At 41.6% G+C, this 20,300-nt stretch overlaps 1 protein-coding gene across 4 annotated transcripts in view; it reads right to left on the minus strand.

The window, feature by feature from the left end:
* Positions 1-2,223: 2,223 nt before the first annotated feature.
* Positions 2,224-20,300, minus strand: part of rbbp8l (retinoblastoma binding protein 8-like) — a 29,235-nt gene continuing 11,158 nt past the window's right edge. For 3 of the 4 annotated variants that reach the window (XM_042098686.1, XM_042098688.1, XM_042098689.1), the window contains 12 exons: positions 14,786-14,886; positions 14,444-14,486; positions 11,063-11,158; positions 10,486-10,598; positions 9,874-9,949; positions 7,625-7,797; positions 7,304-7,344; positions 6,696-6,802; positions 4,869-5,616; positions 3,462-3,600; positions 3,010-3,165; positions 2,224-2,771 (listed from right to left, as the gene is read on the minus strand). In XM_042098686.1, the coding sequence (XP_041954620.1) occupies positions 2,686-2,771; positions 3,010-3,165; positions 3,462-3,600; positions 4,869-5,616; positions 6,696-6,802; positions 7,304-7,344; positions 7,625-7,797; positions 9,874-9,949; positions 10,486-10,598; positions 11,063-11,158; positions 14,444-14,486; positions 14,786-14,886 (1,879 nt within the window). In that variant the 3' untranslated portion in view covers positions 2,224-2,685. The remainder of the gene's footprint in view (positions 2,772-3,009; positions 3,166-3,461; positions 3,601-4,868; positions 5,617-6,695; positions 6,803-7,303; positions 7,345-7,624; positions 7,798-9,873; positions 9,950-10,485; positions 10,599-11,062; positions 11,159-14,443; positions 14,487-14,785; positions 14,887-20,300) is intronic. The other variant, XM_042098687.1, reaches the window with a different exon arrangement.

Raw genomic sequence — 20,300 nt, forward strand, 5'->3', positions numbered from 1 at the left:
TATTTGTATGATGGACGTGATCATACGGATAATACTTAGCAATTACCTCAAGACTTTAACCATTTACAACTGCACTTGTGATGATGTTAATAATGCGGAGCAGAGGAAAAACTCATGGATACCAGCTGGAGGGTTGATTTATACAAAGATTAACTTACATGTCATATACATGTCCTCTCTTGCGCAACACTGCATGCTGTGAATTATATTAAAATATTGATCTTTTGTATGTGTTGTGATTACTTTAGTGTAGTCTGCATTGCAGTGTGTCTTTTGAATTAGAATTTGCTTGAGAAAATATGTCCTTATCTAGCTGTCTCCATACTGTGACAGGTCTTGCACATGCTGTTTTGAGATTGGACTTGAATCACATAAAAGCATAATGATCACACATGTGGGGTTAGAAATAGCCACTGAACAAACAGTGGGCCTGTCTTAAACAAAAAAAAAAACTGCCTTCTAAAATAGTGTTTGGTGGTAGCAAGGCATCAAGGCATCTCTGAATCAAATATTGGTATACAATTCTGCCTTTAATATACCTTCGTTGTGACAAATTTTGAAGGCAGGAAGGCTTCATGCTGCCTTTAGTGTCAGCTGTCAGTATCTTGACAACGGTGCCCAAACAATAAATAAACAGAAGAGAGTGTTCAGTGTTGCTAACTTGCTAGGCTGTCCGAAACTAAGTTTATAGCTGGTGCCTTGATGACTTGTTAGACAGTTGAAGGCAGTGAGGCAGCTGGCAGCCGCCTTCCGTTTCAGACAGACCTAGTGTGTTGTTGTAATAGAGCCCTGCATGTCCCCTTCCCCATGCCTGTGCAAGCGAGTGTGGGCTTTCTGATTAGTGCCCACGTCACGTCACAGGAAGACAGGAAGAGGTTTCCACACGGCTGTGTCTTTTGCATAACATCACACCATCCTAGACATTCAGGTGACAGGAGAAACGAATGAGTAGAAATCTCCTTTATTTTAGCAACACTTCACATCCTGTTTTTAGTGGATGACTCCCAGTAGTTTCACGAGGGGACAGGAAGTCTGTGTTGAAGCAGCTGAACCGGGCCACTCATATCTACTGGTGTCCACCAGCAGGGTATCTCACAAAGGAAGCCAGCGCAGTCATGGTGGGGTTGGCACTGGCTGAGCGAGGCTCTCGCACAGGCTCTTCCCCTTTCACATTTGTGTCACAGTGCCACCCACACACTGACACCCTTTCTAAAAAAAAAAAAAAAAAAAAACAGCCCATATACTGTGTTGATGGAAAATTCACTATTGCAAAATGTGTGATTCTGTCACATGACCAAAAAGAGGAAGATCATATCCCTTCCTCCCTTTATTCTACCACTCTTTCTCTCTCTCTCTCTCTCTCTCCAACCACACTTTTCAGATGGGTAAAAAATAGCTGATAAACGGAAAGTACAGTAAGCCTTGCCAGGCAGAATACAAGATGTGAAACTGTTTGCTGCGCAGAAAATTAACCCCATGTACAATAAAGGGGGCAATAGAAAAAGAAAATAAACAGAAATAATAAACAGAAACAGATACATGTTGTGTGTTAGAATGAAAGCGAAAATGTTTAGAAAATGGCAACCCTTGCCACAAAAAAGAGAAAGAAAGCAGTCCCAGAGAGCTAAAAAGAAAATATGAGGCGGAAGCTACACTCATGTGTTGCATTGTTAGTGCCTCATAGCCTCCAGGATGAGGAAGGACAATGACCATTACTTCCTGTTTGGTCCGGCGATGACAAAAAGCTACAAGGTACCAGGAAATCTGTGCTATAGATCATTTGTGTATACTGAAGGCCATGCAGAGCTTTAGCTGAGTTTGAAAAGTCAACTACAGTAATATACAAAAAAGTAGCTTGGCTTACATTCCTAACAGCTTATGATATTTGATCAAAAAGTAATCTGACAGATATAGTATTGAAGTTTACACTTTATTGTCCACTTATATTGTATATTTTATTATCAAAGTTTTTATGTGAGTGACTGATATGACCAGTCAGAATAATTCCCATGGGCTCAAAACCCTCAGTAGGCAAGTTTCCATTAACCCTGAAACATGCAATTCTAAATTGCGAAATGAAAAACGAGTAATGGAAATTCATATCTATATATATATATATATATATATATATATATATATATATATATATACCAGCATGCAGTATATATATATATATATATATATATATATATATATATATATATATATATATATATATATATATATATATTTATTTATTTTTTTTTTTAACTCACAAATATCGCAAAAAAAGTTATACACTTGTCTGATGTGGTTTTTCAGACCTAACAGAATTATATTGGCTTGAGGTGAGGCATCAAATGCCTACTCCAAGCAATAACAAAATGCATAAATGCAGAATTTATAATTATAATTGTGGACAATCTCCACCCAAAATTGTCATCCATTGTCTCTCTACAAAGTATAATTGATTTATTTTCCTCCTTTCACATTCTGTACACCCTCAATGTCTAACTACCATGGCTTTTGGTGGCTGCAATTGAAGTCAAACTGCCGAAACGTATCAGATTTTAGTAGATCTGTTGTTCCATTTATCTGGAATGACTATCATAACAAGATAAAAACCCAAGTTTTGCTCAAAGCTGTAATGGAAGCCTGGCTAGTGCTTCTGTCCTCATCCAGCCACTGCATGCTGGTAGTGAGTGGTCATCCCTGCTCCTCTGGTCTTTTCTCCTTAGGCCGTCCGCCCATCCTTGCCCGCTTCTCCATAATAAGTCCAGGTGGCTGCAGAGCTGCACAGAAGATATCAGACAGAACCATATGATCCAACAACCATGTTGCCATCTGATATAGAGTACAGACAAAATAAAGACTAACGCATTTAAATTTGATGTTTCGTGTAGGCTTGTGGGGACTTGATATCACTTGTGAATGAATGAATGCTTTTGTAGGTAGGTATCAGTCATTGAGAAGTGATCTGTATAACAAAAAGAGACAACATTTCATACTAGAATATATCATTAGTCTCACATTCTTGCTCTAGTCTCAGTCGTTTCCTCTGGTTGCTTTGTTCTTCCTCTTCCACCTCATCTTCCCACTCCTCTTTCTCCTTCTCCTGCCTCGTCACCCAGCCGTCACTGGGGTTCTGTGCACAGAGACTTCTTTTCATGTTCTCCAAGACCACCACTGTTCCCCCCAAGGGTAAGAGGGAGAGACAGGTAAGAACACATTGTGTGTGTGTGTGTGTGTGTGTATGGGTGTGTGTGTGTGTGAGAGAGAGAGAGAGAGAGGGAGCGAGAGATACAGTCATCATGCAAAATGAGAAATGAAAAAGTAATCACTCTCCTATCAACCATGTATACCGGTACTTGTGGCTGCACAAGCTAATTCTAGACAAAGAGACTGTATGTTTCTGGGCATACAAAGGACATCTTGGTCAAGAAGGTCTACTAAATGTAATGTAATGTAATGTAACATCTTACCTGGCTGGAGAGATAGTGTGAATGCAGACACTTTCGGTTTCTTTTTGCCCGTACAAAGGTCCACAATTTCGTCTGTCTTGCTATTCTCTGCGGCCAGGACATCCTCATCAGTAGCGTCCTGTATAGGTGAGACACAATTCTGCGGACCAATAACAAATGGTAGCAATGTTTGTATACTGTGGTTTAAGTTGTTGCTAGCAAAGTTAGCATTTCTTGCTAACTTCCCCAAGACCACCAGAGGCCACACCAGACCACGCCAGATTGCAATCTTCTCTTTGTCTTTCCAGTTAACACCATTATGGCACCAACATTATTATGAGGAATGTTTCAGGTTATATCTGATGAACACAAGAACTTTTATCATACAAAAAAGTGTCTAAAAGTGACATAAATGTGATATAAAATGTACAGTTGTCGTATACAACACTTGCATGACAAATCTTTTTAAATGGCAAAACACATTGTTTTCCATGTTTCCCTTTACTGAAATAGGATAACAAGAGCCAAAGTAACTGGATAGTCACATGGAATGATAAAAATGTATGTTGCTTGCTTTATCATAAAGCTAACTGTTGTTTTGTTTAATTCATGTCAGGTGAATAACCCAAAACAGTTCCAAAAAGTTGCAGAGCTAGTTTTGGCCTTTAAACATGCAAATCACCACTCAAATGTTCCTGTCCCCCAACCCTGCCACTGCTGAGACAGATAATAGGAAAGACAGCCAGTGTATACCTCCAGTATACCCAAGTCTTCCTCCAAAGTAATGGATCTATGAGTACGTTTACATGGACATTAATATTCTGATATTAACCCGATTAAGACAATATTCCGAATGAGAATTCTGATCTTTGTCACATTTTTAAGGTGCATTGTATGCATGCATACACCTTAATCATATTCTAACATCCTATAATTTTCTGTAGACACTTTCAACTGTCTAGTAATGAGCTATGGTGTGTTACATGAGTATGAATAGAATATTCTATCAAAAACTTATGTAAACACCATAATCGCAATATTTTCTTATACTGAAGAAGATCAATACTCGGATCATTGCTGTGCATGTAAACATAAGCTGCTTTCAGACCTACAGTACGTGTAAGTCTGCATGTTCTGCGGACCACCGTTTGAAAAAAACGGTGGAAACGCAGTATGAGCATATACTGTGGAGGACTTGTCTGAAAGCAGCTAAAGTCAATGTATTTTAACTCTCCCTTGCACAGGGACGTAACAAGATCCTGGGGCCATATGCATAGGTAGTCCTGATGGGCCCCCATAATAAATATAATAAAATATATTCCAGACTTTTCAAGGGCCCTCCCTCCCCTTGGGGCCCTAGTAATCAGTACTGGTTTTACCCCCAGTCCGTCGCCCCGCCCTTGCAAATGATGCCTTTGCATTCCTCACCTGCAAATTAAACTCTCCCAGTCTCTGCTCACTCTGAGAGCCAGGCGACTCCAACGAGGATGACGACGGTGTAGGTGGTGATGATGAGGAGGACGAGGAGCTGGGGGAGTCTGCTGGGGGAGTCGCCTTGACCGGAGCCTCCCATGGACTCTTGACTGCTTTGGCACGGCCAGACTCTGACAGGTCTAAAGGGGTTTCGTTGTCCACGATGTCATCTGGCACACCATCCACACCCTCACCTGGTTCACCTGGCACACCCACTGCATCAGCAGTCTTCCAGCTCTGGCTGGTCTCTGAAGCTGAGGCTGGCCTAGACCTAGCTGTCTCTTCCATATTTGTGACACCCTCGTCGTGTTCCGACAGGCTCCTGGGGGCATCTTCGTTGCCTTTCATTGCAGGGTTGAGGTTAGCCCAGAATCTCTGTGCACTGAGGACCCTCTCCTGGGTGCTTTGGTGGGACGTGCTGTGGATCATGGTCGGCAACTGCAGCATTTTGGGGTTGTGGTGGATCACCGTGCCTCCCTCAGCCATGACGGACATGGTCACCCAGTCGGGGTTGTCCGGCAGCTGCCAGGGTTGGGGGAACTTGTGGGTTTTGATGGGTTGTGGTCGGTAGGGAATCGGGGCGTGGACCTTTGAGGATCCCCATTTTTCCACTGGTGTGGTGGGTGTGGAGTTAAAAGGGTTGTTCTTCAGCAAGAGCATTGAGGCTGTGTACAAACTTTCTGATGCATCCGTGCTTCTGGCTCTGAGGAAAAAAGGGTGGCAAGGAAGGTTTCAAGCTGAGGGACAGCACAAGTATACACACCATCATTTTGAAACCCTTTTTGTGAAATGTGTGCATTTAAACACACACTTTGAACATTCACACTCTTGGTTATGATAGTCATAGCACAGTGCTAGTAATGGTAAACAAGGCCCAGTGTATATTTCCTAGGGTAATCAGATGTCTTCTTTTTCCAGGACATGTCCTCTTTTTGAGACCTAAAAATCGTCCAGGATTTTGTTCTTCTAGAGCCTCAAAAGTGTGTACACCCAATTTGCATTGCGTTTCTCTCTGTCGTTCATAAATTAGTTTAAAATAGCCTTTTGTAGCAGTGTTTTCTCTTGTGCCCTCTTTTTCACAAACCAAAACGAGGACACAATCTGGTCACCCTATATGTCCTGTATACAAAATAACCAGAGGTGGACATCCCTAGCCTGACAAGCCAGACCCACATTAAAATGTAGGGTCTGGGCACTCACCGTTCGCAGTGCTCAGTCCGAGGGGCGGGATAATCAGTTGTCTTTCAAATTCCCTCTGCACGCAATAGGACAGCGAGTCCCATGCGTTTCCCACACTGTTCGCCAACAGCAACATTCATCTTATTTGTTTTCAAGTAGCAGGGAATTCAAGCCAAACCGTTGCAACTCTGCCATCAATCATTATGTTAAGCCCACCTAACGACTCTATACACGATTTCATTGGCCTGATTGAGTTTCGATTTCTGGAGCTCACAAGCCAACGGAGAGTTGCTAGACTAGCCCTGGGCGCGTCTAGATTTCTAGACATCCCGGGTCCAGAAAGTAAAAGTGCGGCCATAGCTGCTGGGTAACATTCTGGGTTACTAGCTATTGCATGCTAGTCCAGCTCCTTAAACATTACACTACCACCACCCCAGCACAGGCAATATCACTAACTATCTAATCTACCTGGCTGCTAATTAGGATGAGCTGGTTTACTAAATGGTTGGATCAAATATTTGGTAGGACTTACTTTCTGAACCCGGGATGTCCGCCTCTGAAAATAACACCTGCTCTTTGTGACGTAGTAGTAGAATAGACTACCTTCTCTGTGGAGCTGGGGGTTTCCGGCCGATGTTCTGAACCGTCCTCCAGGCCTCGGTGAGAGGTGACGGCTGGGAGAGAGGAGGGGTGTTGTACTGACTCAGCTCCTGTTGTGATAAGCACAGTCATCCATCATCCTCAGAGAGAATTTACTGAGAGCCAATTCCTTTTCATGCGTAAAACAACCCAGCGTAAAAGCTTATATAGGTTTTGATATAATACCTCTGAGGGAGAGTGGTGACAGTAGCCATGTGAGATGTATGTTTTTGTTAATTATATGGAACTGCTTAATTTAAAAAGCTGACCTCTGATGACGTTGGTAATTTTATGATATAGGCCTACACAATATCATCTTTTTGAAATGATCCCTTTCATTGGCTGTGAGGTAACAGAGTAAAAAGGGGATGTTTCCACATAGGAGCCTGTGACATTAGCCCATGAGCTGGTAGGAAGATGGGGCGGTGTTCACAGAACATAAGCCTTGAGAACACCCAGAGAAGTTTAAGCCATAGCACCAAGAGAAGTTGAAGTCATAGTGTGTGTGTGTGTGTGTGTGTGTGTGTGTGTGTGTGTGTGTGTGTGTGTGTGTGTGTGTGTGTGTCACTCACAAAACTCTGTGGCTGGCTCATTCCATCCACAGACTTGCTGTCTGTATGACAAGATTCAAGACAGACCACATACACAATGAGTATATAATTGGATAATGAATGAATTAATCTATGAAAAAATCCTAAAACCAACTGATAACCAACAATTTTAATTTATATTATTTTAAATATTTATCTATTTATATTTCCATATATATATATATGTGTGTGTGTGTGTGTGTGTGTGTGGAAATGGTGTCGTTGAGAACTCGGTTCAGAACGTCCACACTACACTTGTGTAAATGGTCATTGCTCATTGCAGTGTTTCTCTGCTGTTAATACCCTCAGTCATGGAGAGGCCGCTGTGCCCTGCCTCACTCTTTTGGACGGTGCCCCCTGTTGGTGAAGCGGTAGACATTTGGGCAGCACTAAGCAGCAGAGACAGTGGAGAGCCTGGTGTTGGTGACCGCTTTACTTCTGGGGATGCTGTCTCAGCCAAGCGCCCATTCTGATTCCTAAAACAACAGTGAACACATTCATAGGAAAGAGAGAAAAAAAACATTTGATCTGTTTGTGATCATGGCCCGTGTCTTTCAAAATAATACAAATAAACCACATAGCTGTACACAGGATTGCACAATTTGTGGGGTAATAGATTCAGATACCCCTGAATCAGATACAGCAGGGGAAATAAGTATTGAACACATCAACATTTTTTTCAGTAAGTATACTTCTAGTGAGGTTATTCACATGAAATTTGCACCAAACATTAGTATTAACTCAGGTAATCCACACATATAAAAAAGTCCATAGGTAAAGTCCATAAGTACTGAACACACTAAGAAAAAGCAATACACCAAGGCAAGGAACGAGCTGGAATCTGTAACAAGGTAGAGAGTAATTATCCCTCCTATCTGTGCAAATTAATATAAGCTGGGTTAGTACATATCGATGGGCTATAAAAAGGTTTTTCGTCACCACAAAAAAAACATCTCATGATGGATAAAAGCAAAGAGCTCTCCCTTCGCAACCTTATTGTTGCAAAACATATCGATGGAACTGTTACAGATGCATTTCAATATTCCGGTAAGCAGCATTGGGGCCATTATCTGCAAGTGGAGGGAACATCACTGCATCATCAACTGACCATGCACAGGAGCTCCTCACAATATTTCCGACCAGAGAGTCAGAAGGATAGACAGAAGAGTAGCCTAAGAGCCAAGGACCAGTCAGAGAAAATTCCAGAAAGACTTGGAGGCAGCAAGTACAATTGTTACAGAGAAAATCATAGGTAATGCACTCCACCTCCATGGCCTCTATGTACGCTCACCCCGCATGACTCCATTACTGAGGAAAAAACATGTTGAAGCTTGTTTAAAGTTTGCCACGCAACATTTGGACCAGCCTAAGAAATACTGAGTGAATGTAGTCTGCAAAATTTAACTTTTTAGATGGCATACTACACATCATGTTTGGAGGAGAAATGGCACTGTACATCACCCTAAAAATACCACACCAACAGTGAGGTTTGGAGGTGGAGGCATCGCATGGTACTGGCAGACTTCATACAGTTAAAGTAATGAGGAATGGAGCCATTTTTTCAAGGAGAATCTTGCCATCCACAAGGATGATGAGGATGAGATGTGGGTCGACCTTTCAGCAGGACAACGATCCAAAGCATACACCAAAGGTTTCAAAGAAAGGAAATCAAGGCCCTGGCTTAAATCCAATTGAAGATTGATTTTGAAGATTGAATTGAAGAACTAAAAATCAGGATTTACAAGAGGGACCCCTGGAATATTCAAGATTTAAAGACTATCTGTTTAAAGGATGGGCCAAAATCACACCTGAATACTGCGACTGATTAGTTTCGTCATACAGGAAATGTCTTGAAGCTGTCATTACAAACAAAGGCTTTTCCACAAAGTATTTAAGAAATGCCAGTATGCATGTTCAATACTTTTTTCCTGTGTCATTCCACTTTATTACACTTTATTTATGGACTTTAATGTTTGGATTTTTTTTTATATGTGTGGATTACCTGAGTTAATAACGTCTGGTGAAAAATTCATACGATTAGCCTCACTGGAAGTATACTTATGGAAAGAAATGTTGACGTGTTCAATACTTATTATTTCCCCTGCTCTATTTACAGAAACATCTATTGTTTCCCTCACCTATTTACGTCACATATCACCACTAATAAAGTTTCTAATACTGGATCTCAGGGGTGGATACCGTAGGGCCTACAGAGAAAAGTGTTTCTCAAAGTGTGGTCCGGGGACCACTGGTGGTCAGCAAGCTATTTCAAGTGGTCCGCGAGCAGACGTGGTAAAATATAATATAGATGAGTTGTTTGCAATATTGAACCAACTTGTATGCAAATCCAAACAGTTCTACTGCCTATGTATAAGCTACGGCAGTTTAAATCATATGAATCCTCTGACACAATAAGCAAGGTGCAAAGACAATAAGCAAGCTAGGTGGTCCGTGTGGGGTTTTTTTATTGGTTAAGTGGTCCTTGGTCTGAAAAAGTTAGAGAAACACTGCTGTAGGCAACTCCTCAGAAGCTGGAGGGGAGATGGGCTCACCTCAGAGCTGTACGCAGGTTCTTGACCTCCTCATACAGTCTCTTGTTGTCCCTTCTCAGTGTGGCTATCTCCCTCCCTACATGGAGTGGAGGAGAATCAGGGCTGTCAGTTGAATGTCAATCAAAGCTATGCCAGTATGGAGGCATAAATGTGCCAGAAGTTATTGAAGAATATTTATGAATTTCAGAGATTTTGTTTTCTGTCCCTAAATGTGTATATTACATGAACTTCATAATCATATGCTGTGTTCTTTTTTCAATTTCCGTCAAATTGCAATGCAGAAAAAAATGAAGTGATGTTACAATTATTTTTTATTGAAAACATGTACTGTACTGGTAATTCAAATTGTCATTTTGCTTCAACAACTTCTGGCACATTTATACTTCCCTGGCAGTACTTTAGGAACACTGTCTGTGACTGACTAGCAGGCAAGTGACTTGGAGAGTTGACCGTTTTATTTTAAGCAAACTCAGATAATATAGCCTATGTAAATGCTATATATACTCAAAATACTGTATACCGTGTAATAATACGTTTTTCGGACAACTTACTACTCGTAAGACGAGCACATTGGACAAATGGATTGCACCATTAGTTGGTAAGGGCTGCTACCTAAGGTTGAGATGTGCTGGAGGCTCTGGAGCTGAGACTTCTCATATTCCTGCTGCCTTCTGTTGGCCACATCCTGCGTCACAATACAACGGTCACACAGCCCTGCCCGCAACCTAGTATGAAGGTCACACACACACACACACAACAGGACCTCACCTTCACGTTTACAACACCACCCAGTCTGTATCGGTCCTCTTTCCTCAAATCACCCTGTGACACTGTTATTATAGTTATTATATAGGTATTACAACTACCACTTTTTTAACCACAATAACTGTCAATTTGTATCTATTGTAATGTTCATATATTGTGTGTGTGTGTGTATGTGTGTGTGTGTGTGTGTGTTTGTATTATTGCTATTGAAATGTTGTCACTGTGTGTTTGCATGTTATATAAAAACCTAGGCTTTGTTTGGGTGGGCAAAACACAATGTTTGTTCTGCCCACCACTGCCCTAGAGTCGGCCCTGAAGTATAGCAGAGGCTTTACACCCAAATCCTCTGCATAACACACACACACACACACACTCACACACACACATACAGAGAGAAAGAGAAAGAGAGAGATACACTTCCCACCTATTCTCAAGTTGTTTGATGTTTTCAGTCAAAGAGCGCTGCTGGTCTCGTAGCTGCTGGTTCCTACCGAGGAGCTCCTCAATTCGTTTTGCATCACTGTACAAGACAATGACAAGTCATTAAGCTTTTCATATGCACAACTCATTTTGTTGGATGAACTAAATCACTAGAGCACAAGAGTGTACAAGAGTGTATATTAGGTAGTGGCTAGATTTTTTGGAATGAGACCTCATGAGGGCCGTCACTGTCATGGTCATTAGCATTCTTCTGCATATTGTCATATACTGCTATACCCAGGGGTGAAAGTAAGCCGGTAGTGGCCGGTACGGAGTACCACTAAAATATTTGGAGAGGGAACGCCGTACCGGAAAGAAAACTATACTATCTCTGAAAAATATAGCACTTTCAGCATGACAACACAACTGGTAACGTCAAATTACCAGAAGCAACACGTTTCCCCCAAAATATATTTCATATACATCGTTCTGAACTGTATCTGAATTGTGTCTAAACCTCCCGTGCAGCTGGACAGACAACGAGCAAGCTATAGCGTGCGTACAGTAGCCTACAGTAATTGCGCCAACGTGCACTGGTATCCAAAGTGTTTTAGCAGACGGACGTTTTTCGGAAAGTCTCCCAAATAAAAAAAAACATACAGGCTAAAGAAAAATATGTTGATGTTTAAATAGCCTATTCTGGTTTTATGTGTGCAGTGTTTTGCTGGAGAGACAAGAGACAGACAGCGCGTGTACGGCTTAACCAGATCTTGCGCAGCAATAATGAAAGTGTTTTAGCGGACAGAAGTATGTTGCAGTCTCCCAAATAAAAAGGCATGACTCAAAGAAACGTGTTTCATGATATACAGTAGCCTATATAAAAAAAACGATTGGAAGTGGGAGCGAGCAGAGTAACTAGGCTAAATAAATAAATAAAGGTTGAAATTAAGTGCCCACAGAAGACCCATCCCCCTCTACATGAGCAGCCCCTGTGCCTCTCTGCCGACAGCGTGAAGAGGACACTTGCTGCTATCAACACCCGTAAGGCAACAGGTCCAGACAACATCCCAGGTCGTGCGCTGAAGGACTGCGCAGGGGAGCTTAAGGATGTCTTCACAGACATCTTTAACACTTCCCTGAAGCAAGCCATCGTCCCATCATGTTTCAAAGCTGCCACCATCATACCTGTGCCGAAGAAAACTGCTCCATCCTGCTTCAATGACTACCGCCCTGTGGCACTGACACCCATCATCATGAAGTGCCTTGAGCGGCTTGTCATGTCACATATCAAATCCATTCTCCCCCCCACCCTGGACCCCTTCCAGTTTGCATACCGAGCCAAGCGGTCTACAGAGGATGCAATCTGCTCTGCCCTCCACCCAGCCCTCACCCACCTGGAAAAAAGAGACTCATATGTGAGATTGCTGTTTATAGACTTCAGTTCTGCATTCAACACCATAATACCACAACAACTCATCTGCAAACTTGACAAACTGGGACTCAGTACCTACCTCTGCAACTGGCTACTGGACTTCCTCTGTCAGAGGCCTCAAGTAGTACGTGTTGGCAACAATACCTCAAGCAGCATCACACTGAGCACAGGGGCCCCCCAAGGCTGCGTGCTCAGTCCGCTGCTCTTCACCCTGCTGACGCATGACTGCACTGCAACCTACAGCAACAATCACATAGTGAAATTTGCTGACGACACAACTCTGGTGGGTCTCATCACCAAGGGCGACGAGACTCAATACAGGTTGGAGGTCGACCATCTGACCACGTGGTGCAGGGACAACAACCTCCTGCTGAACGTCAGCAAGACCAAAGAGATTGTTGTTGACTTCCGGAGAGGTCACACCCAACACCTGCCACTGACCATCGACGGTGCTGTGGTGGAGAGAGCGAGCAGCACCAAATTCCTGGGGGTGCACATCAGCGAAGACCTCTCCTGGACCACCAACACTGCATCACTGGCGAAGAGAGCTCAGCGCCGCCTGTACTTCCTGCGGAAACTCAGGCGAGCAAGTGCTCCACCAGCCATCATGACCACATTCTACCGAGGCACCATTGAGAGCATCCTCTCCAGCTGTATCGCTGTGTGGGGCGGAAGCTGCACTGAATACAACAGGAAAGCCCTGCAGCGCATAGTGAACACAGCTGGAAGGATTATTGGTGCTTCACTCCCCTCCCTGAAGGACATTTACACCACCCACCTCACCCGCAAGGCGACCAAAATTGTGAGTGATGCAAGTCACCCCGCTCACAATCTGTTCGATCTACTGCCCTCTGGGAAGAGGTACAGAAGCCTGCGCTCCCGCACTACCAGACTCACCAACAGCTTCATACACCAAGCTGTAAGGATGCTGAACTCTCTCCCTCCTCTCCCCCCTCCACCCTCAGCTACATAACATCCTGGACATTGGACCCACAATGGCCGCGTGCACTACTCCACTTGCACACTTGCACACTTGTTGTTGTTGTCCTGAAAACACAACACTTCTGCTGCTCTTACATAACTTGCACCACTATGTCACTTTCTTTCTTACTTAGGTCAAACAGAACTACCCAAGCCTTTTATTGGCCTGACTTTGCACTAGTATTTTATTGACTGTCTATGCACAATTTAAACCAAATTTTGCTGCTCTTATTTTTTTCATTATTATATGTGCCCTCTTATTTACTTACTTTTTTGTTTACTGAATGTTATGTTTGTCTGTGGACTTAAATTGGTAAAATATGTCTTGTCTTCACCGTGGGATAGAGAGAATCGTAATTTCGATCTCTTTGTATGTCTGGAACATGTGAAGAAATTGACAATAAAGCTGACTTTGACTTTGACTTTGACTTTGAAGTGTTTGCAATTTATTCATAATCAAAAACAGATGGGTTAAAGGGTGATACTAGAGTGAAAAGAAGTCCTAGTGAATGCTTGATAAGTAGACTATAATACAGTAAATAAACAAATAAATAAATAATAAATAATTAGGCTAAGTGAAATTTTCGGCGCGGGCTCTGTGCGCGCATTATGACTCTATATGATAGTACCGCCAAGAAATAAAAACTACTTTCACCCCTGGCTATACCCTACTTCCATGTGAGTTTTTTCTGCCTCTTCCTTCCAGAGGATGGTTTGTAGTGCTAGGTTTAATCAATTTATCATACCATAGATATGTTGCTTATTACACATTGTTAAACATTGTTAAAAAACTGAATGTGAATATCTTTTTCTTTTCTAATTTTCCATTCCCACCTAAAACATCTGGGGTGCCTTATAAAACTAGGTAGGCCTGATCTGGCCTCCGGGCCTTAAGTTTGACACCCCTAGAGGAACTTTCCCTTTCTTAAACTGTTGTGTATTATTTCACATGACATTGGATAATGCACTTACGTGTTCTTTTGATTTGTCAATCCAAGCATTTTTTCCTGCCATCCTATGAAGGCAAACAGAACAGAATAAAACATAGAAAAGACCAGAACTTCACACCTGTCCAATGTTCACTCAGAGTAATTTACACTCTTAAAATGAATGTGTTAGAAACAACACAAACTGTGTTGTCCCTATCTAAACATAGATGTTAAAAACAACACAAGTTGTGTTATTTTCAACACATTTGTTTTAAGATGTTAACATTGCACAGCAACGCAATACAGTAAAGGAAGGAGTATTACAGTGCCTGTAGTTGCACAGTGTCTCCAGCAGGTGGAGCAGTGACATGAGACTACATCTTACCTTTTACCTCCTGCTTATAGACTTCCTTCAGTTTCTGCAGTGCCTCCCCAAAACTCTCCATCGTGCAGCCGTGATAGTTTTGATAGAGGAAATGGATAAAACTGATAGGGGGAGAGATAAAAATAAACTTCAAAAAGTAACCAGACTGGTTTTCTCCGGTAAAAACACAACAGATATTTCGTAACATTCCCAACATTTTCTGATATTTGAATCTCAGTATCACTTGAATCTGTACATTTTATACAGAGGTGAAACATATTTGGACATAAAACAGGTTACATTGTTCATGAGTACTTTTTTATCATTTAATGATTGCTTATGCTCTTATAAGACATACAGTTATCATCCTAAGAGAACACATTACTTTAAATACTTTGTCAGTCTGATTTGTACAACATAGCCAAAACTGCATAGGTACACAGTTAACTCTGGTAAAGGGGCTTGTAGGTTATAACAGCTCCTGTCTGTGTTTATGAAATAACCAACTGATTCCCTCCCAAGCCATGCCTTGGGCACAAGTTGTCTCTACCTCCTCACCACACTGTTATATTGGCATGTCGGGATACGCTTCAAATAGTGCATTAATGGGTGCAAGAGAGAACCTGTTTGACAATGTGAAGTCATACATTTTCATCAGGCCTCCTTGCTCTTGGACATGGACAAAAACACACATGCAAGCGTTTAGTCAAAGGTTCTTCACAGTCAACACTGCTATGTTATGCTTATGCCTGAAATGAAACATTCTCTATGTTTAAAAGAACACAGACACTGACTGTACTTTTTTAATCTGAATGCTCCTGAAGAATTGAAGTTAGCCTGTTATAATTGAAACGAGCTGATCATATTTCACTGTAATTTGATTAGACATTTCTGACTCTTTCGTGTTCTTTCAGAAGAGAACAGTTTGATTGCATTTGAAGGTGCTTTGATTGGTTACGATTTGAAATCAATGAGAAAAAGCAGCCTATTGAAACAAAGAGGTGATTGTGTAATTCTTCAGAGATAGGAAATGAGCACATGATACAAAACAACAAAACAAATTGCAGCAAACATAGTCGCAGATCTATGACAGTTCAAAGGACATTTGGACAGTAACCACAGTAAAGTTAGTTTAAAGGGATACCAGGAAAGCCTGATGCTTTTTCCTCTATGAAGCTCCCCCTACCGTCTGTACGTGTCGATACATGTGCGAGCCCTCGCTCGGTCTGAAGCTCTTTTCCTTTTCTTTGCATCTTCCGTCAAGGGTTTTCGCTGCTTATTCGCCGGCTCTGCCATTATACACACGTTTGCAACAATCCCTAGCGTTTTGTTAGCCTGCCTCTGTGCTGGGGATGCAGGATGTAAACTGATCCTGCTTCTCACGATGTCTGAGACCTTGTGAGACTGAAGGTCGGCGGGTAGGATACACCGAACTTGCAAGTGGGATATTCTTCCTACAGGCAGTAGGGGCGGGGCGAGAGAGCCTTCATTAGCCCGGTAATGAGTCATTTATCCATATACCAACTTACAAAGATGATTAATTAACACGAAAACCATGCCTGGTATCCCTTTAACGTTTAACATCATTCAACATTCAAAAAGTACTGTGCAGCATGGAGACTGGCATCCCTTATACAGTAGCCTCAAAGCAGTTTTTTTCAACATTTACAGTACCTTTTTTTTTACATTTTTTATCAGGGGTCCAAGCAGAAAAGCTGCGGGAACCCTATTGTTTTTGTTCTGATTATTCTTCCCTATTATTATTATTTTTCTGTGGCAGAACCGTTTCTACAGCCATAACCGTAATAGGTACAGACTCAAATTCTTTACCATGGGTCCCAAATTAGTGCATGATCTCACACAACAGGAATTACCCATTTTTGTCCATAGGGGGCGCTATAATAATCATATTTACGCTTTTGCTCATATCTCCAGAATCGTATGGAATTTTCTTCTTGTTCCTTCAGAGCTCCTGCATCCAATTAACCAGCCCTGCCCATTTCCATATTGCAAATTTTCTCGCCATTTATATCAAAAAACTCAAAAGTGAAACTAATCTATCTCCTCCTAGACCGATTCCCACAGAATTCGGTACACATCATCTACAGACCAAGTCTAACAAAAAAATCTTCTGAATTTTGATTTATCGACCGTTTTAAGTGTCAATTAACATTTGGGGAGTGGCTTATAATGATGTTGTGCCTTTATCTGAACTTGTAAAGGTCCTATATTCAAACTTGGTATAATCATTAGGACATTCTTTGGACGCACACTGAATTTTGTGAAATTCTGTCCACAGAATGCCCCCCACTGTCATTATCTCCAGTATGCCCGATCCTATTCAAACTTAGTACACATAACCATTACGACATTCTTTGGAGGCACACCGAATTTTGTGAAATTCTGACAACAGGGGGTGCGGTCAATATCTCCAATATGTCCAATCTTATCCAAACTTGGTACATGTAATCAATACAACATTCTTTGGAGGCACACTGAATTTCGTGAAATTTTGTCCATGGGGGCACTGCAATAAGTAAAAATGTCCAATCTTATCCAAACTTAGTACTAGGGTTTAATCCCGGAAAACGGGCGGCTATTGTCATGTGGTAATGTCAGAGGCGCACCTTGTCAACAGGCAAGGCAGGCAACTGCTTGGAGCCCTGAGCTGCTAGGGAGCCGAGACCTGATCTCAGTGCGTTTGCCGGTGGGACAAGCGAGAATTTCGTCCATAGAGATTGATTGAGTGATTTTGTGCGCTCCTGTCCTGTTGTACAAATAGTGCATCTGTGCATGTATGCTTATAAACAGAAGATCTGTGTTCAAAAGAGTTCAAAGAATCCGTACATATTTAGGCTACTGTGATAAACGTCAATCGAGGGTGCAAAGTGAGTTTGGCATTGACTCAATGAAGTTATGATAGGCATTAATTGGTTAATTGGCATGGGTCGGCAACAGGTGGCCAAAGCTGGCCCGCCACTGAAATGATTTGTACCAGCCAAATTATTCTGGCAGTCCAATTTTTTATTTTACAATATCGATTTACATAGCCGTGGGTGCTTAAACAAATATGAGAAAGAACACCCGAACGCACAGGATTCTGCTAGCTGTGCATAGCCCTCGACCAGCGCTTCAATATTGCACTTTTGTGCTTCTGTTTGGAGCAGATAGGCCACCTTGAAGGTGACGCTTTCGTAGTGGGGTATGATATTCTTTTCAAACAGTGACAGCGTTGTTGCATATCAGATACACAGGCTTTGCATTTGTGAAACCGGGTAAGATGAATGCAAAATTTTCTTTCCATTTCTCTTTATAGGCCCAGCTATTTTTCTCCCAGCTTCAACTCCTGTAGTTCGCTTCTCACTCTGCATGCTAATATTTCTTGTAGGCAAACAATAAACATGGTAACATTGTCAGGAGATGGGTCAACCAAGTAGCCTATTTTAGAATAAAAGTAAGATGGACTTTATCCAAATACGTAATTAGAATAAGTCAGGCTCCAGAATAAACTGTCCATCAATGCTACAATTGTAGCCTAGTGCCTCGTGTTGTAGTGCCCACATTTACAATTCACAATATTGAAAGGGGAGACAAAACAGAGTTCATCAAGAAATAATAATTACTCATTTTGTGTATAGGCCCGCAATAAAACTATTTCACTTCTATTCTTTATATTTTGTAAAAAGTTTGTATTGGGTTTTTAAAGTAATTTACTGTATTTTATTCTATTTATTCATTTTTTTATTTATTTTTTATTCTTTAGGCTATATTTATATTTTCAAAATAACAAGGTTTTTCATGTCAGATTATTTACAGCCTAACATATTGATGAACCCTGGTCGGTAGGGACCCCTAGGAATTTTTGCTTAGGGACCCCACAGACTCTAGAATCGCCTCTGGGTAATGTTGATGCAGGTGACAGTGCCGTAAGACTACTGTAGGCCCTCTTTGAGTCCACCAAAAGGAGACCACCCCACTCGCAACAGTTGTTTGAAGCTCTAGTACTATTCAGGCTACATCCGTGGAGGCAGAGGGAGCGCTTTCTACACTCTAAGAAATGGAAGTACCAGTGTGTACCTAAGTCGTGTAGAATTCTGGGGTATTCTCACTGTATTCTGATGTGTTCATATGTTACTTCTGTGTGTAGTATACAACAGGGAGAGGTCCATATTATTGTACATAACTGTGCCTTAGGCCTGTGTACCAGCAGGAAGGTCATACAGGCCGATGTTGAAGAACATCCGACGAACATCAGTGATAACATGGGCCGAGGGAGACAGCATGTCTGCCTATTCGGGCTAGTATCTCCATCTGGCCAGGGCAGGGTTGTGTACGTTTGTATGTTTTAGTATAACAGGCTTTGTCTTAGGTTTTGACACGGAGACGGATCGAGGAAGCGACCCGAGGAGCATCTTCTGTCGGAAGGCTCAGCAGCCGCTTCTAATAACAACCACAACTGTTAGACTCTGCACAGTTTTACTGTTTGAGACTTAGCCTGTGTTCTGTTATTCATTATTGTACCATCTACAATAAGTCATCATCTAATCGCCGATCCTGATCCCGCCGTCAAGCTTTATTGACCATCTTCAATACAGACATTAGAACTAAAACACAACGCAACAACCAGAGAATCCAACAGTCGGTACAAATGCTTGTCGCTGGGGCAGTACCCTTTTGAAGAACAATAATGTACCCATGAATGCAGGTACATTTGTGTACCCTAGCCATCTGTACCCATCAAGGTACACTTGTGTACCTGCAATGACCTGTACCTGTATATATCATTATCACATAGTACCCTTAAAAGGTACTAATCGGTACTTCAAGGGTACAACCCCAGTGAAAATTTAAGGTGGTACAACTAAAATATATGCACAACCAATAAGTACATTTAAATGTTTATTCTGGGGGATATTACACACAATACTCCACATGAATACAGGTACAATAAATGTTCATATTAAAAACACATTCATATCAAAACATCAAAGTATCTTATATCCCTATCAATATACATATTCACGTAAAACATGTTATGACTCTTAATGTAAGTGTAAATAATAAAACACTTTGGTTTACAATATTTTGCCTGAGTAGCCACATTGTGTTTATATGCAGAAGGAAAAAAATATATTAATTTGCACGATAGCACTAATAACACCTTTATATGATCTATAAAATACCAATATTTGAGTTAGTAATCACTCCAACAAACCTTGTATGCTTTCAAGTTCATGTTAAACGAATTATCCGGAGTAAAATGCACTTTAGATCAATTTATGGATGATTGGGAGTACATACGTTGAGTTGACATCAAAATCATGTCATTCGGATGTGTTTTGAGAAAGTTCGATTTTACCGTTTTTAGTCAAAACTCGTTAGCCTGGAAGTGACCAGGGCAAGTCATTTCGCCGCTACAAAACGCTATTTTTATACCTCTTCTACAGTTCCAAACAACATTACACTTACGTGGTAGTGAATAGAGGGTCCCTAAAGCCAAACCGAAGTATCCCGAGGTCTTTATGTGGTCGGATAG

This window comes from Alosa sapidissima, chromosome 7 (assembly GCF_018492685.1).
Source record: "Alosa sapidissima isolate fAloSap1 chromosome 7, fAloSap1.pri, whole genome shotgun sequence".
NCBI lineage: Eukaryota > Metazoa > Chordata > Actinopteri > Clupeiformes > Clupeidae > Alosa > Alosa sapidissima.